Genomic DNA, 26655 nt, shown 5'->3' with positions numbered 1-26655 from the left:
TTACACATACAAGGAATTTGTCTTGGTGACAGGAGCTTCCAGTACACAACAATACAAAAAAAGACTTAAAAAATAATTAAAATTTAATAAAAAATAGATAAATATTGAAAAGAAAAAAGTATATATAGAATACACAATAGACATTATATACATACAGACACACAAGGTGACACACACAGGTTTAAATGGCAATTAAAGGTTAATTTCCCACACCTGTGGCTTTTTAAATTGCAATTAGTGTCTGTGTATAAATAGTCAATGAGTTTGTTAGCTCTCACATGGATGCACTGAGCAGGCTAGATACTGAACCATGGGGAGCAGAAAAGAACTGTCAAAAGACCTGCGTAACAAGGTAATGGAACTTTATAAAGATGGAAAAGGATATAAAAAGATATCCAAAGCCTTGAAAATGCCAGTCAGTACTGTTCAATCACTTAAGAAGTGGAACATTCAGGGATCTCTTGATACCAAGCCAAGGTCAGGTAGACCAAGAAAGATTTCAGCCACAACTGCCAGAAGAATTGTTCGGGATACAAAGAAAACCCCACAGGTAACCTCAGGAGAAATACAGTCAGCTCCCTATATTAAATGGCTTCATATGATCACTATCCTTAAATAAAAGACATGATCAGTCATATTTTCAAAATCAGTGCCAAAATTTCACCATTTCTGCCAGGGTATGCAAACTTTTGAGTTTATACATACATATACACATATACACACACATCCATATATATAAATTTATATACATACATATACATACATACATACATACACACACACATACACATACGTAGTGCAAATCTAAATACAAATCAGTTATATACAGTGCAAGGGAATGTAATGGCAGAAGAGGTAGGATGTGTTGGATAATATAAAAAGACTAAGCTGTGTATTGCACATTAATTATTGCTCAAAGGGGCAGTTTTTAACTGTTCATGAGATGGATAGCCTGGGAGAAAAAACTATTCCTGTGCCTGACAGTTCTGGTGCTCAGAGCTCTGAAGCGTCAGCCAGAAGGCAACAGTTCAAAAAGGTAGTGGGCAGGGTGAGTGGGGTCCAGAGTGATTTTTCCAGCTTTTTTCCTCACTCTGGAAGTGTATAGTTCTTGAAGGGAGGGCAGGGGACAACCAATAATCTGCTCAGCAGTCCAAACTGTCCTTTGTAGTCTTCTGATATCCAATTTCATAGCTGAACCAAACCAGACAGTTATAGAAGTGCAGAGGACAGACTCAAAGACTGCTGAGTAGAACTGTATCAGCAGTGCCTGTGGCAGGTTGAACTTCCTCAACTGGTGAAGGAAGTACAACCTCTGCTGGGCCTTTTTCGCAATGGAAAGTCTTTGGGATGTGCTTGAAGACTTTTCGGAGTGGTTCTACTCTCCCGTTGTCAATACAAGAACTCGGCCAAAAATGAATGCAACTCTGGACGGAAATAAATGTTGTGACGTTGCATAAGGTTGTTGAAACAATGCCATGATGAATGCGTGCAATAATCAAAGCTAAAGGCAGTCCAACGAAATATTAGAGTATGTGACTTTTTTTTGGCTAGGCAGTGTATGTGTCTAGTCAAGTGGTCCTCAACTGGTTTTACTTCACTTGGCAACCTAAAAAAAGTGGTTTATTATACAATATGTCAACAAAAATGTGCTTAAAATAAAAAATGTATATGTATTACCAATATTACCAGGAACTGCATAGGCTCAACAATACACAAAATGATTAACATTACAAAAATGTTCTAATTTGGTTTCAAAATTTCTCATGAATTTCAAATGTTTGAAATGCACAGCCAATAATTCATTCACTTTGTGGTCAGTACAAACCATGTTTATCCCAACATGATCACATGGGAAATCAACATGTTGCTTCTGAAAGTTCATGTACCCTGAAATCGACCACATTCTGCCAAATTACTGGCAAGTGGCAGACCCCATCAGATATTTTTGCAATAATTACATTTCCCTTAAGCATTAATAATAGCAACCTCTGAGAAACATAATTGCTGGTGTTACATTTTTACTCCACTGACGGTCAGGTTTAGTCTTCACTATGCACAATCTGGCTAGTTGCATTATAATATTTGCATTTTGCATCATTTGTTCCCCTGCTCTCAGCAGCCCTATCAGAAAAGACCTACTAGATCCACTGGAGCCACTGTACTAGTCTACTAGAGAGAGAAAGAGAGGGAAAGAATGGCCTGGAGCCAGTCAGTTGAAGATGTTATTGTGTGAATTGTGGTCAATCTAACCTGCTAAATTGTGTCCCTTCTGCAATGAAAAACTGTTGAGAAACACTTACAGAGAAGCTAATATCAGCCCATTTATTGTAGCTCAGAATGGGATTATAGTACCACAAACCATTGGTGCCCAGAGACAAAAAGGTATAAAATTTATCATTAACTTCTTTATGAAGTTAAACAATATCTACTATTTTTCCTTTTTTTTTTTTTCTTCAACTAAAATGAGATTTATCCAAAAGGGAAAGAACTGTCCCTGTGTCTGGTTTTGTCTTTACTCAATGGTTATTTTACCTCATATTTTTCCTTCAGATTTTAATTCTTGAGCTCCACTGAGCTTGACTTTCACAGGCTCTCACAGCTGCTCTGAAGAACAATAACTGTGACTTCAATTAGTTGTGTATCAAGGGGAAAAATTGCTGAAGTGCACTTAGATAAAATTATGATTAAGCTGTCTGTTTGTCCTTTCGTCCGTCCGTCTGTCTGTCTATCATGTCTATCGTATCTACATTGCATCTCTGGTTTTGAATATGACTCAGTCTAACAGCTGTATTGCAGAAAGGTAGGGGAACCACCACAATGGTTCCAGATGTCCGGAAGCTTGTGTTCTTATTCCAATTTTACAGCACAGCTGGGAAAGGAAGAAATGAGCCAAACAGAAAGACAGGGGAAGCAAATGTCAGCAGCCATATCACCATGCAGCTCTTTCCTGGGTGCCCACTAAAGCTAAGCAGGGTTGAGCCTGGCCAGTACCTGGATGGGAGACCTACTGGGGAAAACTAAGGTTGCTGCTGGAAGTTGTATTAAGGAGGCCAGCAGTCTGTGTGGGTCCTAATACAGGGGATGCTATACTGTAAAAAAAGCACTGTCTTTTGGATGAGACATTAAACTGAGGTCCTAACTCTCTGTGGTCACTAAAAATCCCAGGGCATTTCTTGTAAAGAGTAGGGGTATAACCCTTATGTTCTGGCCAAATTCCCCCCATTGTCCCTTATCTATCATGGCCTCCTAATAATCCCCATCCCTGAATTGGCTGCATCACTCTACTCTTCACCAATAGCTAGTGTGTGTGGTGGGTGTTCTGGTGCACTATGGCTGCTGTTGCATCATCCATGTGGATACTGCACACTGGTTTGAACTAAATTGCCTTGACATTGTATAGTTTTCTGGTTAGGCTTTCACCCATTATACGCAACCGTGGAGTGTAATTCGACCCCTCAAATTGTTTTGATGACAATATAAGTCAACTTGTTAAATCGTGTTTCTTTCAACTCCGCAATATTGCCCGATTATGCTCCGCTTTAAGCATTAAAGATGCTGAAACATTTATCCATGCCTTTATAACTTCTTGTTTAGACTATTGTAACTCTCTCTTCACTGGTTTACCCACACAAATTCTACATCGTTTACAACATTTTCAAAACTCTGCTGCTCGTTTTCTCACACATTACAGGAAATCAGCTCATATTACTCAGATCCTTCACCAACTGCACTGGATTGGTATTGCATACAGTTTAAGATACTTGACTTAATTTTTTAAGGCCTTTCATGGATTAGCACCTCAATATTTGACTGAAATGATCATTCCATATGTCCCCGTCCGCACTCTTAGGTCTTGTACTGCAAACTTGCTCGCTGTACCTAAGTTTAGACTGTCTACTGTGGTTGTTGGGCCTACAGCATCTGGAATGCACTCCCTTAATATCTTTGTAAAATGACATCTCTCCTGATCTTTACAACTTCATTGAAAATGTACCTATGTTTTTCTACTGTCTGATTCCTTAAGGCTAAGGTGGTTTTGACGCAAATGCTTAATGTCTGCGTACAGTAGAACGCTAGTCTTTCAAAGTAGTATACCTCATTTGACTGTGCACATATACGAATACTATGAGATACTGGACTGTTTATCTTCAAGAGTTTAGATCCATAAATATGTCTTTATATTCTTTCAGACTCAAATTATAAATGTATGTATCTCCTGACCTCCTCACACATGCACTCTTGACGTGCATATCTACTGTTGTTGTTTCCACATCGGACCACATCAGAGACTATTTAGCAGAGACGGGTCACTCCTATTAAAATGAATGGGAGAAATTGGAACACCCAATGGTCAACGGATGTAGAAAGGAAGTCCAGCCTTACAGGTTAAAGAGCCAATCACCTTTTAGGTACAGACATCGCCTGTCAATCAACTAACAAAAATGCACGTATTAGCTATACAAGCCGGGATATTTGCATCACGCGTCCTTTACGCAGATGCCTTAACAGATACTTTGGGCTTTAATCATACTCTCTATATGTTTTGTATTTTGTTTGTTTTATTTTCTTTCTCTTTTTTACCTCTTTTTATTTATTTTGTAATTATTTTTTTACATTATTTATTTATTTATTTATTTTTTGCTCTGTTTTGTGATTTCTGTTTATGCTATGGGTCCTTGAAAGGCACTATAAAAATACAAACTGTTATTATTATTGTTACCAGGGTGGTAGATGCCGCGAATGGGGACCCTGGGCTTCAGCGCATGTAAGGCCGTGCAGCAATTCGCTCCTGACGAAAGAATCTTAGTCATCTATAGAGTGGGATTACTGTAAATAGAATGGGAAATGTCAGAGTAAATTGGAATTTGCCTTTAGGGTCTGAGTTTAATGTGGATTAAAAATCCTCTGACCTTCTAGTTTGCTTTTGTCTAATTTTATACAGCTTTTTCCCATTACAAATTATATTATCAGCATAACAGTTTGGGTGTTAAAGTTAAAATCAACATTACCAGTTACCAAAGAGAAAAATTATCATGAATTTGACATTTTCTTAGTATTGGGGATGTCCCCTTTTTTGCTTTACTGTAATGACAGCATGCACTCAAGCTGACATGGACTCAACATGTTTATGCAGAACCTGATTATCCATGTCATGTAGCATGATCTGAAAATATTCTTAAGAGAATCTTGTGTGCTAGATTTTGAATGTGGACTCAAGCCTTTGAACTCCATTGTAGCCTAACAGACAAAATGATAGAGCATTAAAATAATTTTGTTATACTTAATGTTATCTTAGCTTCACTGCAGGCGAATTCAACATTGAGCTGATCATATCAACATTTAGATGTACTGAGGACTTATATTGACATTTACTTGAACAAACTTGTTTGATTCGTGAACAAATAATAAGTGTCAGATTTTCCACACACAGGTCACAGATATGAGTTTTGGGGTTGTATAAGAGACCGAGCACTCTCAGAGTCTCACAGTGAGATCAATACAGTGTTTCTGTGTTATTAGCATCATCTCTTGACTGATAAAACTACAGCTCTGTTTCCTGTCTCTTCTACAGCTCCTAACGTCATCATCTGCTTAATGTTACAGAACTCATTTTTTCCCACTCCCAGAAATATTACACAAGCTACAACAGTAATGCATTCTATTCAATGGTGGCATTTGCATTTTGATGCGTTTAATGTTGTAATGAATGGTTGCTGAGATGAGACAGGAAACGTAGGATCTATTTGCAGGCTTTAATAAAAATTATGAAAGTGAAACAACAAACGGGAATTCAAAACAAACAAGAACTGACAAAAAAATGCAAATACTAAAGGGTATTTATACAAACAAAAGCTAATGAGAGAATGGAAAACAAGTGAGAACAATCAGGAACAGATGGCAGTGATGAGAGCAGTGCATACTGGGTAACGTAGTCCGGGGGAAACACTTCAAAATAACAGTCCTAGGAAACACAAGGGAGACAGACTGTGACATAACCCCCCCTTTAAGGGGCGACTCCTGGTACCCCAAAGATAGCTGAGGAGGGCAGGAAAATACAGGTGAGGAAGGGGACCTGGAAGATGACCAGGTGGCCAGGGAGGAGACCTTACCTAGGGTAAGGATTGGGTCCGGAGGTCTGGGGGGGCCGCCTCAGGGCAGGGACTGGGTCAGGATGTCTGGGGGGGGGGGGGGTGCATCGAGGAGAGCTGTCATTGACTTGGGAACGACCTCCGTGGTCTTGAGCATGGGCAGAGACTGGGGAGAATGTGTCCTTTCCTTCTCCTTTTCCGGACAGCTGGGAGCGTAGTTACAGGAGCGGGTGAGGCCACAGGCGTTGGCTCGTTGGCCGTGGCAGGCATGGATCAAGGAGTCGTGGCAGGCATGGATCAAGGAGCCGTGGCAGGCATGGAGCAAGGAGCCTAAGATGCAGGTTTTGGCCCAGGGTTCCCGCCATAATCCACTGTGAAAGGGGAACCGTAAAGTTCCAGAGCCTTCTCAACATATTCACCAAGTGTCCAGTGAGGATCAGCCGGAGGTATCACTTCCTTCAGTGCACTATTCAGACCAGTCCGGAAGAAAACCACCAGAGAGCTGTCTGGATAGTGCATTAAATTCGCTAGTTCTAAGAACTCACAGACGTGATCCTCAACTGGACAGTCCCCTTACTTGAGAAGCAGAATTCGGACAGCCGCTAGATCCATGTTGGGTCAGTTCTTCTGTAATGAATGGTTGCTGAGATAAGACAGGAGATGTAGGATCTATTTGCAGGCTGTGACAAATGTATATTTGTGTGTCAAGTGATGGCTTGTAAACAGCAGCGTAGGGCTGGCTGAAAGGGCTGAAGCCCCAGATCTTTTGTTAGTAGCCCCGAATGTTTTTTTGTGATAAAAAAATTTTATAAAAATAAGGCTTAATGTTCATTACATCAGGATACAAAAGCAACAAGGCAGGTTACAATTCTGGCTTCAAATGTAAATTAATTCCAATCAGTGAGCGCAATTTGCATTAATTGACAGTTCGCACTTTAACTTTTACCTGCTGTTCATGCTCAAGTTCATCAGACACATTATGAATGCCTCAAGTGGGAGCTTTCTATTTTCTCTCACAGGTGTGCAGCTTTTCTGTATCAGAGGCACTGAGGTTTTATCATGCAAGCCTGATTTCTAAATATATAATCTATAAGCCTCATTTCTAATCTTCATTTGTTTTTAACAATCCACACACCAAGTAGATTTTAATCCATGCACCAGTCAGCTTGTTCGGTTATTCAGGTTTTGTTGGGAGTTTGTTTGTTTGAATGATCAAACTGTCAGTGCCTGTATATGCGCTCTGCCCATGCTAGTTCACATTTCCATGTCATGTGGGTGGAGTTAAACTGTTTCATTCAAATAACCTCTTTGGGGTGCCTTGATTTTTAAATGGTTTAAAATCAAATGACATTGAACTTGTCTAATTATTGTACTTAAGTCTGAACATCAGAGCAAAATGGAAAAACACTTACCATTTATCAAGTGTTGAAACTTTGTTTTCTTAAAAACAACCTGGAATCATGAAACCCAATGCGGGTGATTCGAGATGCGTTTTTAAAAAATAAATGTAATTTTAACTTTACTCAGTGATCCCATGATGCCGTTTTATTGTCACGTAAAAAATAAAAAAAATAGATTTCGATAATAAAGTCATAATATTTCGTGAATAAAGTAAAAATTACGAGAATAAAGTTGTAGCATTATGATATTAAATTTCGTATGAGAATAAAGTCAAAATTATTAGAATAAAGTCATTGCATTGTGAGAATAAAGTAGTATATTGGAGGGAAAAAATCTCAATATTAGGCTAAACAGAGCATCATTATCACAACGATAGAACAGACGTCGAGCCTGCAGCTTCATTAATGCAAGAGATGGATGTGGAGGATGTAAATAAATCATAGTCCTACTTTAGGATATAGCAATAAAGAAATCCTTGGTCTTTTGGCTCATCAGCACAGAGTTATTAGTATCCGGACTCTGCAGCGGTTACGTAGGAAATTAAATTTATTCAGGAGAAAGAACCAGACAGATTCGCACAGTCCCGCTCGGTGTTGTTATTGGGTTTTCCTCTCTGAACAGTACTGTAACTGAGGGGATGTTACCACATACAACGTCTTAAAATGGACCTATATAATTCACAGTAGTTCCAATTATTTTTCGCTTCACTTGAGTGTGAGCCTATTTCTTGCGCCTCCCTTGGCAGGCGCCCACATGTTGAAAACTCCTGTACTAATGCGCACCTCATTCATGATCAGAGAGCTCGCAAAAACGTCCACAAATTCAGCTCGGTGGCATAGCCAAGTTATCTCCTTGGTTAGTGGTGTTGTATGTAAGACCCAGATGCTCCACTTTGCTGTTGTCCACCACATCACTTTGATGTTACTTTCCTTCCAATTTATTCTCAAAATATGACAACTTTAATCAATTTTATTTTCAAAATATTATGATAAATGACAATTGCAAATTTAAATTGTTAAACGACTTTGATTTTATTGTTAGCGTTAGTTTCTGCAAAATGAACAAATGAGCTAACAAGCTGTAATTTTCACTTTGATCCGCAATTTCAATTAAAACGTGATTGATCCATTTATTGTACGTCTGACATTTGCTTATATAAAGTTCTGAACAGGTGTCAGTGTTGTGTGCTTAATATAGGCCCTAATTGTTATTTGACCGGTAGGATGTCATTTTTTAAGTCATGGAAGGAAGGATTTTTATATTTTAATATGCCCTGTGGTCTAAGCTATGGATGTCACTGAAGTCTAGCAATGCCCCTGCTTATAAATGCTTTTGTTAAGAAATGGAGTTAAAATTCTTAAAATGTCTTCACCTGTATACCTGTATATTAAGCATCAGATAATTGAAATAATGCTTAGGGTCAGGGATCTGAATGAACCCCCTAACTCTTGTTGAACTTTGCAGTGTAATGTCAAAAACAACTGTTTGTGTTATGGACATGAATCATACTTCAAATCATGCAACCTGTTGAAGATAGGTCTGTTATTACATTTCTAAGGTAATAAACGTAATTGGACTTATGATATCTGTCTGGTGGATGATAAGACATGCAAAGTCCCACTGACTTACTCTAAAGGAGGGACCAATGTAAGGACCAGAAAATCATTAAGACTTGGGGGTGGGCTTTTTTTACTTAGTCCAGTAAGCAGCCACCTATTCTGCCCTAGCAACCGCTGAAAATACCCTAGCAACAGTTAGTGTTGAGGAGAAGTTAGCTTAAATTAGTGACACTACTAACTTTTTTACTATTCTTTACTATTTTTCAGTAGCATGACAGTAGCTCTTCTGTTTTTATAAAAGTTTATAAAAGTTTTTTATATTTTTCTAATAACAAACTACATTTTCCAACGAGTAGCGATGTAGCGTCACAAAATGCTACATTTGTCATATCATTTTGTGAACGCAGCAATGGAGCCGAGTAATCAAACACACTCAACTAAAACCGTCCTCTCTCTCATTTGCAGCTCTGGGAAAACCAAATCAATTGAGTGAATCGGTTCTTTCAAGCAGTGCATGTAAATGAACCTGTTAAAATAAACATTTCCCTTTATTTAGCACTGGGAACTCCAATTCATTTTAGTAAGTCAGTTCTTTTGAAGTAGTTGACAAATTATTTACTGATGCACTCATGCAGCTTAAAAGGGACTTTGCCTTTTTTGAGGCATAATATTTACTCTCTCTGAAAGTTTTAGCATTTAACTCCTTAAGACATGAATTGTAATTTTGCAATATACAGTATGTATGAAATCATGAGCACTCACATTAAAATGAAGACTCCAGTCATATCAGTAACCTTATAAAAGCTGTTTTATTCTACATGGAGAGGGTCCACACATGGGGGCTGCCATGTTAGAATCACATGACCAGCCAAATACTACTAGCTTAATCTCAGTAACCTTCCTGTTATTTGACACTTTCGCTCACTGATTAAAGTAATCATGTCTGACTGTGAATACTACACTAACAGTCAAAAGTTTTGAAACACTTGACTGAAATGTTTCTCATGATCTTAAAAATCTTTTGATCTGAAGGGGTATGCTTAAATGTTTGAAATTAGTTTTGTAGACAAAAATTAAATTGTGCCACCATATGACTTTATTTCATTATAAAACTAAAATGTAATAAAAAAAAAAATGTTTTTGAAATTGATGACTTGGACCAAATAATAAAGAAAAGCAGCCAATAAGTGCCCAACATAGATGGGAACTCCTTCAATACTGTTTAAAAAGCATCCCAGGGTGATATCTCAAGAAGTTGGTTGAGAAAATGTCAAGAGTACATTTCTGAAAATTCTAGGCAAATGGTGACTACTTTGAAGATGCTAAAATATAACACAGTTTTGATCTATTTTGGATTTAGTTTAGTCACAACATAATTCAAATAGTTCCATTTCTGTTATTCCATAGTTTTGATGACTTTACCATTATTCTAAAATGTGAAAAAAAAAAAAACATTATAATAAAGAATGAGTGTTTCAAAACTGTTGACCGGTAGTGTACATTTCTACAATGGCATCTGAAACTGAAAACTATTGATTTTAAATTATGCTGCATCCAAGCCGATAGGTTTCAGTGTAAGTCCAAGATGACACAAAGACAAAAGTTAATGAGTGCACCTTCAAATATATATCTATCAGGTAATATTATCAATTTCTGTAATCAGAACTTCTGAAAACATTTTCTTCTTTAAACAGCTTCAATGTAGGTAGCTTCTTTTTCTTAGTAGCTTGTAGTATTGCTAACTACTTTTTTTTTTTTAAGTAGCTTGACTGCAGTTTAACTAACCTACGTAAATAAATATGTTTTTTGCAATGATTACCAGAACACCTTAGCAATGGCATAGCAACATCACGGCAACCATCCTCAACATGTAGAAATGTGGCAGGCACAGTGGCGTAACTTGGATCTTACGGGCCCCAATGCAAAGAACCTGTCAGGCCCACTCCTTGGGGAGCCTGTGTTGTTTATCGTTACTCGTCAGGCCAGCAGTCATTTTTATGGTTACTCTGGTCGAATGTTACGGGCCCCCTCTCACACCGGGCCCTAGGGCAGCTGCTCACCCTGCCCTCCCTGTATTTACACCCCTTGGAAGGCACCACTCACACTTTCTTTTGATAATGTGAAGATCAAGTTGTTCCATATTATTGTGACAATGTTTTGCTATTTTGAATACCTGCACAGATTTCAATTTTGTTGTTTAAAAAAAAAGTCATGGTTACTTGTGTAACCTCCGTTCCCTGATGGAGGGAACGAGACATTGTGTCGATGTAGTGACATTAGGGGTCACTCTTGGGAGCCCGAGACACCTCTGGTCTTTGATAAAAGGCCAATGAAAATTGGCGAGTGGTATTTGCATGCCACTCCCCCGGACATACGGGTATAAAAGGAGCTGGTATGCAACCATTCATTCAGGTTTTATGCTGAGGAGCCGAGACAAGGTCCGGCCATTTCAGCGGATAGTTCAGCGTTGTGGCAGGAGGGACACAATGTCTTGTTCCCTCCATCAGGGAACAAAAGTTACACAAGTAACCATGACGTTCCCTATCTGTCACTCACTCGACATTGTGTCGATGTAGTGACACTAGTGGTCCCTATATGAAACTGGCTGAACTGTGTTACGTGAACTGGCGGTGTGTGGTGGGCAGACCACTGTGTGCCTCATAGCCAGCACACCAGGTCGACACGTAACCTCCCCCAACATAGTTATGAGTGTCGAACGGCCCTTTGGGGACAAGTCGACTACCCAAAAGACAGAGACAGGCTAACCCAGTCGTTGCCTCTTTTCCCCTTCTTTTTTTCCACTCCCTAAAAAAGAAGGGGGATTATCCGACTGGGCTGCCAGGTCTAGTCGGGGGGTGTCCCTCCCAAGGGGAAGACACCACGGAGACCACACCTCGCCCAAAGGGGGGGGGGATATTTAAGTGGAAAAATACGTCACATGGTCTTTCCGACCATATGGAGAGTCTTCAAGGTAGATCCTACCCAACGGGGGAGGAGTTACTACAAACATGGAGACTGGGGCAGAGGGGCTCTGCCCAAGGAAGACACAGTTTGCCAACAGGGAAACGAATTAGCAGAAGATATATATCGCATGGGGTTAGCCTTAAAGGGAACCGCTACATGCGGAGCACCTACCAAAGAACAGGACTCTTAGTTAGCACGTGTACTGGGCCTGCAGCGAGTCTCTCCGAAAACTTGACTGCCATAGGGCTCTGAGGAAGTTAACCAGGGAACAAAGTTTGTGAACACTACTGGGAATTAATGCTGCATGTCTTCAGCTCAAAAGGAGGTGGAAGGCGCTATGTGCAAGCGATACACCCGGCCGGCTATCACGGGCTTATCCGCTTGTATTGCGTGCCACTACCTGGGATGAAACCGGTTCCACCCGGAGGTTGTAGAACCTTGCAAAGGTGTTGGGTGTTGCCCAGCCTGCTGCTCTGCAAATGTCTGTTAGAGAGGCACCCCTGGCCAGGGCCCAGGAGGACGCTACACCCCTGGTAGAATGGGCTCGTAGCCCTACCGGGGGCGGCATGTCCTGGGCGTGATATGCCATAGTTATGGCATCAATGAGCCAGTGGGTGATCCTCTGCTTGGAGACAGTGCTTCCTTTCTGCTGTGCACCAAAGCAGACAAAGAGCTGCTCAGAGATCCTAAAGCTCTGCGTGCGATCCAAATAGATGTGTAAAGCACGCACCGGACAACAGGGCTGGGTCTGTTTCCTTCTGGGGCAGTGCTTGCAGGTTAACCACCTGGTCCCTAAAAGGGGTCGTGGGAACCTTGGGCACAGGATCACGTGTGAGTAGCCCGGACCAAACTCCAGGCACGTTTCGCTGACAGAGAACGCTTGCAGGTCTCCTACCCTCTTGATGGAAGTGAGCACAGTCAGGAGGGCAGTCTTCAAGGAGAGTGCCTTAAACTCGGCTGACTGCAAAGGCTCAAAGGGGGCTCTCTGTAGACCCTGAAGAGCTACAGAGAGGTCCCATGAGGGAACGAGGCACGGTCTGGAGGGATTCAGCCTCCTGGTGCTTCTTAGGAACCTGATGATCAGATCGTGCTTCGCTAAGGACTTAATGTTGACTGCGTCGTGGTGTGCTGCTATAGCGGCAACGTACACCTTCAAGGTGGAAGGAGACAGCCTCCCTTCCAACCTCTCCTGCAGAAAGGAAAGCACTGATCTGACTGAGCATCTCCGGGGGTCTTCCCATCGGGAAGAACACCACTTAGCGAACAGACGCCACTTAAAGGCATACAGGCACCTCGTAGAGGGGGCCCTAGCCTGAGTGATCGTGTCTACCACCGCAGGTCCACGTCCTTTCCAAGACATGGAGATTCCAGAGGTCTGGTTGCAGGTGCCAGATGGTGCCCCGTCCCTGAGAAAGAAGGTCCTTCCTCAGGGGAATTCGCCGGGGGGGCTGTCGCGAGGAGCATGAGGTCTGAAAACCACGTCTGGGTGGGCCAGTAGGGTGCTACCAGGATGACCCGCTCCTCATCCTCCCGGACCTTGCACAGGGTCTGAGCAAGTAGGATCACTGGGAGAAACGCATATTTGCGCATGCCAGGGGGCCAGCTGTGTGCCAGTGCATTTATGCCGAGGGGGACCTCGGTCAGGGCATACCAGAGCGGGCAGTGGGGAGGATTCTTGGGAGGTGAACAGGTGCACCTGTGCCTGTCCGAATCAACTCCAAATCAGCTGGACCACCTGAGGTGGAGTCTCCACTCTCCCCTGAGGGTAACCTGTCATGACAGCACGTCCGCTGTAGTGTTGAGGTTGCCCAGGATGTGAGTGGCTCGCAGCAACTTGAAGTGCTGCTGATTCCAGAGGAGGAGACGGCAGGCGAGTTGTGACATACAACGAGAGTGCAGACCGCCATGGTGGTTGACATATGCTACCGTTGCCATGTTGTCTGTCTGAACTAACACGTGCTTGCCCTGGATCAACGGCCAAAACCTCCGTAGGGTGAGCAGAATTGCCAACATCTCGAGGCAGTTGATGTGCCAATGCAGTCGTGGGCCCGTCCATAATGTGCCCGTTGGAGCCATCCGTCGTGACCACAACGCACCTGGAGACCAGTTCTAGGGGAACACCTGCCTGTAGAAATGAGAGGTCGGTCCGAGGGCTGAAAAGACGGTGACAGTCCGGTGTGATGACCACACGATGTGTCCCATGGCACCATGCCCATCTCGGGACTCAAGTCTGAAGCCAGTGCTGAAGCTGTCTCATATGCATCAACCCGAGCGGTTTGGCCACCACTGAGGATGCCATATGCCCCAGGAGCCTCTGAAAAAGTTTCAGTGGAACCGCTGTTTTCTGTTTGAATGCCTTCAAACAGGCCAACACCGACTGGGCGCGCTTGTTCATATGGCGTGCTGTCAAAGAGACTGAGTCCAACTCCAAACTGAGAAAAGAGATGCTCTGAACCGGGAGGAGCTTGCTCTTTTCCCAGTTGACCCGAAGCTCTAGTCGGCTGAGGTGTGAGAGCACCAAGTCCCTGTGTGCACACAACATGTCCCAAGAGTGAGCTAAGGTTAGACAGTCGTTGAGATAGTTGAGAATGCGAATGCCCACCTCCCTTAGTGGGGCAAGGGCTGCCTCTGCGACCTTCGTGAAGATGCGATGAGACAGGGACAGATGAAAGGGAGGACCTTGTACTGATATGCCTGACCCTCGAATGCAAACTGCAGGAAGGATCTGTGTCGGGGAAGGATTGAGACGTGGAAGTACGTGTCCTTCAGGTCTACCACCGGGAACCAATCTTGATGCCGGATGCTCGCCAGAATGTGTTTTTGTGTCAGCATCTTGAACGGGAGTCTGTGTAAAACCCAGTTCAGTACTCGCAGGTCCAAGATTGACCACAACCCACGGCCTTTTTTCGGTACGATGAAGTAGGGGCTGTAAAACCCCTTCTTCATCTCGGCCGGAGGGACAGGCCGTATATGCCGGATAGCCTCTGTCTACTGCTCCACGTCGAGAACTGCTGGGCAAAGTCCTTGACGGTGTCACCGAATAGGCCAGCCAGGGAGATGGGGGTAGCAAGGAACCGTGTCCTGTCGGCTTCACTCATCTGGAAGCCCGATCGGGGCAGACGAGCATTCTGGGGAATGGGAGGTCCGCGGGGGGATACCCGGCGGAGGTGGTCCCATTGGGGTCCCCAAATCGCCCCCAGTGCTAGCCGTGCTGGTCTCATACCCGTGGGTAAAAGGACCGAGGCGGGGAGCCTCTGGGTTTCTTCCTTACGAAGGCGAGCCACGACCACATCGTTGCCATGGACATGTCCTCGCAATGAGTACATGACCATCCACGAACGCTGTCTCCGCGTGAGCAGTGCCCAGACACGAAAGACAGTGATCGTGACCGTCAGAAGGCAAGAGATAATGAGCGCAAAGAGGAGTAACACACAATCGGAAAGGCATCTTTAAAAAGACGCGTCTTTAAAAAGACATTCCGTGTGTGCCACTCTTTTAGAGAAATATACTCTTATTTCTGCTGAAGCGCCCAGGGGCATTCTCTGCAGTGCACCAGTGCAGAGGAGGGAGAAGCCACTGAAATGCACCATCAGATCCAGCAGAGGTGAATGAACTGTTGTGGGAATTCAGCTCAATGAGCATGACCGTTCGGCTCCGAAGAGAAAATCTGAATGAGTGGTTGCATACCAGCTCCTTTTATACCCATATGTCCGGGGGAGAAGCATGCAAATACCACTCGCCAATTTTCATTAGCCTTTTATCAAAGACCAGAGGTGTCTCGGGCTCCCAAGAGTGACCCCTAGTGTCACTACATCGACACAACGTCGAGTGAGTGACAGATAGGGAAATATAATTTTTTTTACATTCTCGGAATAATATATTGGTAATTATTTTCAGTATTCTATCTGATTACAACCCTTAGAAATCATGTGGTCTGCACTTTTCTGTAATCAATCTTCAAATTTCCATCATAAGCTTTGCACTCTTCTAGTGTCCTTCTATGGCTGGGGAGATCTGACCTCTCTGATAGCCCTCACACTCTGCACATTGACTTTACCCCAGGGGCCTCTGAAGTATCGGCATGGTAAGAGGGCGAGTGGTGACAATGAGGCGCTGTTTCTCTGACTCACACACTCCAAGTAATTGCCATACTCGTATGCTAGCATTCTCGTACCCACTCCAAACGATGGGCTCTGCCACTGGATTATTTAATGAATTGTGTTGCTCTCTTTTATCGTTGAGATTGTTTTGGAGTGTTGAATGGAGGTTGCTCTGCAGGACTGAAGCTCATTGCTATTCATTATGCTGCTGTTCTGGGAAGATCTTGAACAGAGATGTTGTGATGATTTAGTGGGAGGCAACCTTGACCACAAGTTAACCCAAGCCAAGAGGCAGAAATCGGAAAGACAACAGCTTATTTACCGCATGTTTAAACAGGATTTGTCTTGTGCAAAGTATTAGCACACTTCTCCTCAATAACTCCAATATGGTTTGAGGTGTCATTCATGTCTGTTGAACACTCCCAAGTTTAATACTTTGGGCTAGAGGTTTAAAACCTAAATAAGTAATAGTGATGATTGCCTTAGCAATATTATAACAATAAGCTCATCTTGTGAATTTGGTGTCAGGTGATATTAACTAGACATAATGATCTACGTTTGTGTAAGTTCCAGAAATATAAACTGAATGGTAATCGTTTCTTTAAACTGTTCATTTTTTATGCCTGCTAAAAATGGAATGTGAAGCCACTGTGGTAAAATTACAATAAAATAAAAAAAACAAACTATTATTCCATTACAGTTTAAATCATTGGTAATTAGAATACAGTTACATTCAAAAAGTATTTTGATTACTGAAGAGATTATTTTGCATTTTATAGTCATTTGTTTCATGTAATATTTAGTCTTTTCAGATTGAAAACATTTATCCTTATAAATGATGTGATCTGAGAAGTGTTTGAAACACTTTCTTACGATGTGTTTCGTTTATAGGAGCAGACAGGGAGCGCTTTCACACTGTTTTGAGTGAAAAGGTGGATATGAGGTCATTGAGGAACTTCCACTTTGGAGCTTAATAGAGAAACTACAGCATGTTTCTTCATCTTAACGGAAAACAGTTACAAATGCTTTGACAGATGAAACATGAGTACAGTAAATACATGATTACAATGATAAGTGGTTTATCAATGCTTTTTTATGGGGTTTGGGTATTTTTTCCAATGTTAAAGGGTGTTTATATGAGAAATTAGCCTTTAGCATTGTATAGAAAGGCCCAAATAATATATTTTCTGCCTAATTCTATGATCAAATTCCAAATACGATCAGAAAAGATGTCTTTGTATACACTCTGTGGTTTTTTAAATAAGTTAAGAGCAGCAGAAATAATCAACCTTGTGTAAATTGTTATGTAAACATTTAGCTTTATCCTAAGCTAAAATGCTATTTCTAGCCCTCACATTTTATTATGAATTCTATCAAGAAAATCCATGTTAGATCATAATTTTTTTTCTCTAGTAAGATCTTTGATACTAGGTAAAAGATGTACTGCAAAAACCTTATTCTTAATGAACATTTTTGTATTGGTTTCATTTAAAAATGTCTAAAAATCCTTAGATACCTTAAGCAACACTAGTTAAGATATTTGGGCTTTTTTCATATAATTTATTTTTAATAAAACTGTATTTGTCTTACTGTAGTGGCAGATTTTTATCACTTGTTATTCATTTGTTTAAAGTCAAATCAAGTGATAAAATCTGCCTGTGCTGAAAGAGTACTCCAAAGTACTTAGATTACATTACTGATTTACACACTACGTTACAAATTACATTTTAAGGCAGTGCAATGGCATTCCTGGACTCTTTTCCCCTCTAAAGCCAACGATTTTCTTTACAGTTATGGGAATAAATGTGTTTCCATCAACAACTGATATAATTTTAGTGAGATTTCTAAAACCTTCTTACAAGTAAAAACATTACCTGTGACTGTTTGAGGTTGCATCTGTGGTGCAGAACGGTTGTAGAATATCCAGCTGTGTTCTTCCCACCTGGAGGATGTAAAACATACCAACCATCTATCTGTAAACCAGCTCCCAGAAAAGCAACACATATTTTAATTACATAATTCCAGTTCCCTTGCATTAACCCCTAAATTCAAAGAGAATAACCCTAAATCAAACCAGTTTGCATCTTTTCACCTAATGCAATGTCTTTGCCAAGTTAGGATGTTCTATAATTGCTTTTTCATAGGGTCTGTCTGAAATCCCTGAAAAGAAAACCATTATACCTGATTATTAGAAATTATTGTAAATTTGCTTTGTTGAGAGACTGGACTCTCAACACAAGTGGGTGTTTGTACACACACCATTTTGAGGAGTAGGTGGTTAAGTGTGGGTGATTGCAGAAAAAAAGAAAAACCCACAATGAAAAGGGCTTTGCATAGAATGGCACTTCAAAATGAGACACAACCTTGTTAAGATTGTAGTTTGTGTTTAATTGAATTAAACTGAATACTAATACTTGAGTAAATGTTTTTGCATATTTTCCATTTATGATTCACATGTATTATAACAATAGATCATTTAGATAATTTAATCGCATGTTTCTGTTCAAATTATAATAAAGGCATGATTTTTATTTCGAGGTAAATTCATGCTAATGTATTTAAATTATACGAATTTAAAACAAAACTCACACTTAGAATGCAACCTAAACTTCCAACATTATCACATGGAAAATCGGTGTGTTAGTTCTGAATGTTTTGCCATCCATATTCAGACCCAGTTGTCAGAATTTCAGACAAGCGCCACCATGCAGCGACTGTTCATGCCCTGAAAATCGCCCACAAAATGCCTTTGATGTCACATCCCAGATAGTAAGTGAAAGAAGCTGTTTTGTTGGACAGTTTGGACATGGCATACACTGATTTTAGCAGACAAAACAAATCTCCAGTCAAATGTATTATTATTATTATTATTTTTTTTTCGTGAGATCAGTCTGAAACTTCAAAGACATTAGGATTTGCACTGAGGTTATCTTATGGTTAAATATATTTGGTACTAAGAGGATTAACATATATACAGTAGATCCAAATATTTGGGATCCAAAAGTCTGACACTACTTTGCAAACATGGGATGATTTTCATTTAAACATGTATAATATACATGTAAATATATATATACAGGGTTGGGAGGGTTACTTTTGAAATTCCACTACAGATTACAGAATACAAGCTGTAAAATGTCATTTGTAATGTATTCCATTAGATTACTCAAGGTCAGTAACGTATTCTAAATACTTTGGATTACTTCTTCAGCACTGGTAGATTTTTTCACTTGTTTTGACTATAAAAACTCTGCCAGTACAGTAAGACAAAATACACATGTTAAAAATACATTCTCTGAAAAACATAAATATATTATAAAGTGTTGTTTCTAAAACATGATAAATCAAACTGATCTTGTTTTAAGGATTTTTAGATATTTTTACAGGAAAACAATAAAACAATTATTATCAAGAATATGATTTTTGCCCTAATATCAAAGGTCTTACTAGAAAAAAAGAAATTATGATCTAATGTGAATTTTCTTGATAAAAAAAAATAAAAATGATTTAGCCTGGTAACATGTGCATGTAAAATGGCTAGAAATAGCATTTTAGCTTAGCATAACACTTACAATTTACACAAGGTCTATTTCTATTTCTTCTGCTCCAAACTTACTTCAAACTTACTTCTCTGTCTGCTCGTATGAATGTAACACATCATAAGAAAGTGTTTCACTTTGGATCGCATCATTTATATGCATAAATGTTTTCCATCTGAAAGGACTAAATATTAAATGAAACGAATGACAATAAAATGCAAAGTAATCTCTTCAGTAATCAAAATACTTTTTGAATGTAACTGTATTCTAATTACCAATTATTTAAATTGTAACTTTAGTGGAATACAGTTACTTGTATTTTGTATTTTAAATACGTAATCCCATTACAAGTATTCCGTTACTCCCCAACCCTGTATATATATATATATATATATATATATATATATATATATATATATATATATATATATATATATATATATATATATACAGTTGAAGTCAGAAGTTTACATACACTTTGGTTGAAGCCATTAAAACTCATTTTTTGACCACTCCACAGGTTTCATATTAGTAAACTATAGTTTTGGCAAGTCATTTAGGACATCTACTCTGTGCATGACACAAGTAATTTTCTCAACAATTGTTTACAGACAGACTGTTTCACTTTTAATTGACTATATCACAATTCCAGTGGGTCAGATGTTTACATACACTAAGTTAACTGTGCCTTTAAGCAGCTTGGAAAATTCCAGAAAATTATGTCAAGCCTAATTTAGCTTCTGATAGGCTAATTGAAAGTCAATTGGAGGTGTACCTGTGGATGTGTTTTAAGGCCTACCTTCAAACTCAGAGCCTCTTTGCTTGACATCATGGGAAAATCAAAAGAAATCAGCCAAGACCTTAGAAAAAAAATGGGGACCTCCACAAGTCTGGTTCATCCTTGGGAGCAATTTCCAAATGCCTAAATTACCACATTTTCTGTACAAACAATAGTACGCAAGTATAAACACCATGGGAACATGCAGCCATCATACCGCTCAGGAAGGAGACGCATTCTGTCTCCTAGAGATGAACGTAGTTTGGTGCGAAAAGTGAAAATCAATCCCAGAACAACAGCAAAGAACCTTGTGAAGATGCTGGAGGAAACCAGTAGACAAGCATCTATATCTACAGTAAAACAAGTCCTATATCGACATTACCTGAAAGGCTGCTCAGCAAGGAAGAAGCCACTGCTCCAAAATCGCCATAAGAAAAACAAACTACAGTTTGCAAGTGCACATGGGGACAAAGATCTTACTTTTTGGAAAAATGTCCTCTGGTCTGATGAAACACATATGTAACTGTTTTGCCATAATATCAATCGTTATGTTTAGAGGAAACAGGGTGAGGCTTGCAAACTGAAGAACACCATCCCAGCTGTGAAGTATGGTGGTGGCAGCATCATGTTGTGGGGGTGCTTTGCTGAAAGAGGGACTGGTGCACTTCACAAAATAGATGGCATCATGAGGAAGGAAATTTATGTGGATATATTGAAGCAACATCTCAAGACATCGGCCATGAAGTTAAAGCAAAATGGCTTAAGGACAACAAATTCAAGGTATTGGAGTGGCCATCACAAAGCCCTGACATCAATACGACAGAAAATTTGTGGGCAGAACTGAAAAAGCATATGCAAGCAAGGAGGCCTACAAACCTGACTCAGTTACACCAGTTCTGTCTGGAGGAATGGGCCAAAAATCATTCAACTTATTGTGAGAAGCTTGTGGAAGGCTACCCAAAACAGAAAAAAGAGCAGGCAGAGCCACCGGAGGAGGAGTCTCTGGGAGAGTGGACAGAGCCGCCGGAGGAGTCTCTGGGAGACCAGGCGGAGCCGCCGGAGGAGGAGTCTCTGGGAGAGCGGGCGGAGCCGTTGGAGGAGGAGTCTCTGGGAGAGTGGGCAGAGCCGCTGGAGGAGGAGTCTCTGGGAGAGTGGGTGGAGCCGCCGGAGGAGGACTCTCTGGGAGAGAGAATGTGGAGCCGCCGGAGGAGGAGTCTCTGAGGAGCCGCGGAAGACTCTGAGGGCGGAGCCGCAGAAGACTCTGAGGGTGGAGCCACCATGGTCAGGAGCACTAGCAGTGACTGGGAAATGGCCTCCGTGGCCGTGAATACTGGCAGTGAGTAGGGAACGACTTCCGTGGTTGTGAGCTCTGGCAGTGACTGGGGAACAGCCTCCGTGGCCATGAACACTGGCAGTGAGTAGGGAACAAACTCCGTGGTCGTGATTATGGGCAGTGATAGGGGAACGACCTCTGCAGTCATGGAAATGGGCAGTGATAGAAAACAAAGGGGCAGTTCGTGACACTATTATTCTGACATTTCACATTCTTAAAATAAAGTATTTATCCTAACTGACCTAAGACAGGGAGTGTTTTCTACAATTAAATGTCAGGAATTGTGAAAAACTGAGTTTAAATGTATTTGGCTAAGGTGTATGTAAACTTCTGACTTCAGCTATATACATACATATATATATATATATATATATATATATATATATATATATATATATATATATATATACTGTCGGCCAAAAGTTTGGAATAATGTACAGATTTTGATCTTATGGAAAGAAATTGGTACTTTTATTCACCAAAGTGGCATTCAGCTGATCACAATGTATAGTCAGGACATTAATAATGTGAAAAATTACTATTAAAATTTGAAAAAAAAAAAACTACATCAAAGAGTTCTCATCAAAAAATGCTCCATGTGCAGCAATGACAGCTTTGCAGATCCTTGGCATTCTAGCTGTCAGTTTGTCCACACTTCCTGTAGCACTTGCCATAGTCTTGTCAGGCACTTCTCACGCACCTTACAGTCTAGCTGATCCCACAAAAGCTCAATGGGTTTAAGATTCATAACTCTCTTTTCCAATTATCGGTTGTCCAATGTCTGTGTTTCTTTGCCCACTCTAACCTTTTCTCTTTTTTTCTGTTTCAAAAATGGCTTTTTCTTTGCAATTCTTCCCATAAGGCCTGCACCCCTGAGTCTTCTCTTTACTGTTGTACATGAAACTGGTGTTGAGCAGGTAGAATTCAATGAAGCTGTCAGCTGAGGACATGTGAGGCATCTATTTCTCAAACTAGAGACTCTGATGTATTTATTCTCGTTTAGTTGTACATCTGGCCTTACACATCTCTTTCTGTCCATGTTAGAGCCAGTTGTCCTTTGTCTTTGAAGACTGTAGTGTACACCTTTATATGAAATCCTCAGTTTTTTGGCTATATGAAGCATTGTATAGCATTCATTCCACAAAACAATGATTGACTGACGAGTTTCTTGAAAAAGCTGTTTCTTTTTTGCTATTTTTGACCTAATATTGACCTTAAGACATGCCAGAGTATTGCATACTGTGGTAACGCAAACAATCAAACCAATACAAAGACAATGTTAAGCTTCATTTAATGAACCAAAAAGCTTTCAGCACTGTTTGATATAATGGCAAGTGATTTTCTAGTACCAAATCAGCAATTTAGCATGATTACTCAAGGATAAGGTGTTGGAGTGATGGCTGCTGGAAATGGGTTCTGTCTAGATTTGATCAAAAATGACTTTTTTCAAATAGTGATGGTGCTGTTTTTTACATCAGTAATGTCCGGACTATACTTTGTGATCAGCTGAATGTCACTTTGGTGAATTAAAGTACCAATTTCCTTCCGAAACAGCAAAAACTGTACATTTTTCCAAACTTTTGGCCGCCAGTGTACATACATATACAAACACATACATAGAAACCAGTGACAGAGTTTCGAAAGGTGAGTACCTTATTTTTACAACTCAACCAGTTCAGTCTAGCTGAAAGAAGATACAGCGTTTACCTGCATCTCCGTGATGAAGCCAATCCTCCTGAAGACAGACTGAGTGGCTATTTTAAGTCTTGTGGAGAATTCTGAGTAACTTTCTCATAGCAGAGTGTGCAGTGTGTGTGCAGAATTCAGTGAGCAAAGAAAGGCAGTCTGAAGAACTTTCTCCATTCTTTTTCCAGCTGACAACCTCTCTTATCTTTTTCATGTCTTTTATTTATTTTTGCATTCAATTTCTCTTCTGTTATGATCACCTGTAGAGACAAGAACACGTATGTTAGAGGTGTACTGTTGTAGAAAGCAACCATCTGTGCATAACAAGTATCTGGCCTTTTTTCACTTACAAGTTTTTAAAACAATCTTTGCAAATGTTAATTTAATGCATGAAATGCACATGCTGAAATCATGATCTACTTCACCTCCAAATCCAATTCATCAATATTTTGGAGGTATTGGAGGCAATTGTTTCTGGGTTGGGTTGCAGAGCTGTTCTGAAAACAATCCTAAATGCAAATAATAATATAACCACTGGTATCAGATAGAGCTGTGCACATTACAGACAGACGTGTATACATAACATCAAAATAAGAGATGGACACCTGATGAAAAGGAGGAAACATAGTTGTTGTGGAAGTGAACCATGTAGGTGTGTGTATGTGTAATGAGAATGGGCTGGCCTCTAGAGACCCTCAATCCCCTTGAGTGACAATGTCACAATCTGTATCCTGTGAGAATACTCTGCTCTCTCGGTTGTGCGTCAGGCTTGCGCAAATACAGATCTTCATTCACATACAGAGACAGTGGATTTGCGCTGTCACTACGTGGGTCAAACAGAGCCAGCCCACTTCACAGCAGTATTTAAGGGCCCATCTTGCACAGTGCACTGAAGTTACAGACACACACATTTATTCTGCAGTCAGCGTGTGTTCTACATCTCTCTCTCTCCCTCTCTTTCTCTCTGCTGCTTTCTCTCTATTGGATCTCTGAGACTCACCTGAAGGTATGGATTTACATCTGAATTTTCAACTGGTTTAAGTGTGGAATGTTGCATGCTTGCATTGATATTATTATTATTATTATTATTGTTATTATTATTCTTTTTAAGGGTTTGCTGTGAAATCATGTAACTTCCAACTGGAATTTGTGTAAAATAAATTATATAAGATGTAAAAATATTTTATAAGATTAAGTTACATACTGTAATACATTTTAATCCAAAGATTAAATTGAATAAGATTTGAAATCCATGTTTATTTCATAAGTCCTAAAATTTCAATCTAATATTAGGACATGCACATTTCAATGTGCAAATGTCAAAGTTGTGCTTGAAAAATAAAAATATACATTTTGGTTCTGTGGAGTAAGTGCATGAGATGCATTAGTGATTTCCTTCAATTATTGGAAAATTGGATTGGATCCAGTTTAAATTAAGTCTATTGGCAATGCTTGTTGGCTCGAAACCAATTAGAGATATTTATTTCTTAATATCATCCAAAAAAATTGTCTGAATCACTTCATTGTTTAATAATGGTAAAGCGAATTAACTGTCATAAACTGGATTGTTGAAGACAGAAACTAATAAGATGACCCTTTTGGGAAAGCAAAAAAGTTTTTTATTGGAGTCTACGAAATAAGGTTAACCAGAATGCACATTTCCATATCTCTACAATTAAGTTATCTACCTGGTCTTGGATTCTTAAGTATTTACTTCTTTAGTTTGTCTGTACCATACTGGATTAAGTCAGGTTATAACATCTTTGGTAGAGGCAGGTGAACCTATTTTATTTTAGCCCTAATTATTTATTTACAAAGGGAATATCTTAATGGTCTATGATGTTTGATTGTTTGACCAATCAGACAAAAACCGATTCAATGGTCTTAGTACATTAACATTACTGTTCTTTTTTTACACTTGTTAGTAGTAACCCTTTCAAAAAATTTTACAAATGTGAAGGTTTTAGCAAAAACTGTCATAAATCGGATATTTTTGGAAAAAGTTATTAAAGCTCTAACATGTGCTCTGTGTATATGTGTTTGTGTACTTCAGCCATGAAAACTGGTATCTGTGTGTGTGTGCTGCTGGCAGCATTCTCCACCAGCAGTTGCCTTGCTCTCCCCACACACTCACAGGACGACAGTCAGTCTGAACGCGGCACTGTAGCCGGACACACACGACACACCCGCGCAGCGTCCTCCAGTGGACAATTTAGCCTGCTGTCCAAACCAGAGGACAGTGAAGACCCCCGCAGCAGCCTGACTGAATTACTGGCCAGAATCATCTCTGCCAAAGGTGAGATTCTCCATTCATTTCAAACAATTGTCCTTATGCACATTTTGTTACACTCTATAAACTGTTATCATGCAACATTTACACCACTCATTGGATTTGGCAATTAAAGACTTTTTTCCCCCTCTTTTTTTTTCTTTTAAATACATTTCTCCTTTTTTGATTCTTTTTTTTTTTTTTTTTTTTTTTTTTTGACTCTCTACAATTAAGTAAATTAAGTCTTTGTCTGTCCATGCAGGTGCATACCGCAGAAGTCCATCTCTCAATAGCAGGTCTACGGGCACTTCTCACAGAATAAAGGACAGAGATTACCTGGGCTGGATGGACTTTGGCCGACGAAGCGCAGAGGAGTATGAATACTCCTCATAAGACCTATTCAACCAATCACATCAATCAATCAGTCAACATGATTAGCCAATCATCTGTACAGAGACACCCATATTAATGATCTCACCTGTCAATCAATCAGTCTGCAAGCTCTATCACAAACCACCTAGGTCTGATGTAAATTTGTTTGTATAATGGAAAGAATGCAATATATGAATAAATGTATCCAACTATACATATTTATTTTGCAGAAAAATGAGTGAGAATGTAGTCTCTACTGCCGTTATTCTCATAACCCATGTATATATGATTTTGTCCTCAACTTTAGACATATCATATGTGTCTAAGAATAAATCATTGCCTTAACTCACTCATCCGAACTGTCTTGGCTCTCATAACTAATTTTGTGGTGAAAATATACTGGAAACACTACAAGAGTTGCAGAGAAATGTCATGGTTGGACCTGTGAAATATAACATATAAAAAATAGTGACACTTTACATTTTAAGGTTAACATTAGTTAACTCCATAGTTAACATGAATTAACAATGAACAATACTTTTAAAGACTGTATTAATCTTGGTTA

General features: G+C 40.1%; 1 protein-coding gene across 1 annotated transcript; it reads left to right on the top strand.

Annotated features, from left to right (window-relative positions):
* The first annotated feature begins 24351 nt into the window (after positions 1 to 24351).
* On the top strand, positions 24352 to 26430 carry ccka (cholecystokinin a). Its single transcript, XM_051721373.1, has 3 exons — positions 24352 to 24455; positions 25503 to 25745; positions 25981 to 26430. The coding sequence occupies exons 2-3, from the start codon at positions 25505 to 25507 to the stop codon at positions 26109 to 26111; spliced, it is 372 nt and encodes a 123-aa protein (XP_051577333.1). The 5' UTR covers positions 24352 to 24455; positions 25503 to 25504; the 3' UTR covers positions 26112 to 26430.
* Positions 26431 to 26655: the final 225 nt, after the last annotated feature.

The sequence above is a fragment of the Myxocyprinus asiaticus genome, chromosome 16, assembly GCF_019703515.2.
Source record: "Myxocyprinus asiaticus isolate MX2 ecotype Aquarium Trade chromosome 16, UBuf_Myxa_2, whole genome shotgun sequence".
NCBI classification, from domain to species: Eukaryota; Metazoa; Chordata; class Actinopteri; order Cypriniformes; family Catostomidae; genus Myxocyprinus; species Myxocyprinus asiaticus.
This window is presented reverse-complemented; position numbering and strand designations above follow the sequence as displayed.

Excerpts from the sequence above, each read along its gene's own strand:
- ccka (XM_051721373.1), top strand. The coding sequence starts at position 25,505 with ATGAAAACTGGTATCTGTGTGTGTGTGCTGCTGGCAGCATTCTCCACC. Across the intron at positions 25,746-25,980 it reads CAGAATCATCTCTGCCAAAG|GTGCATACCGCAGAAGTCCA; the intron begins GTGAGATTCTCC and ends CTGTCCATGCAG.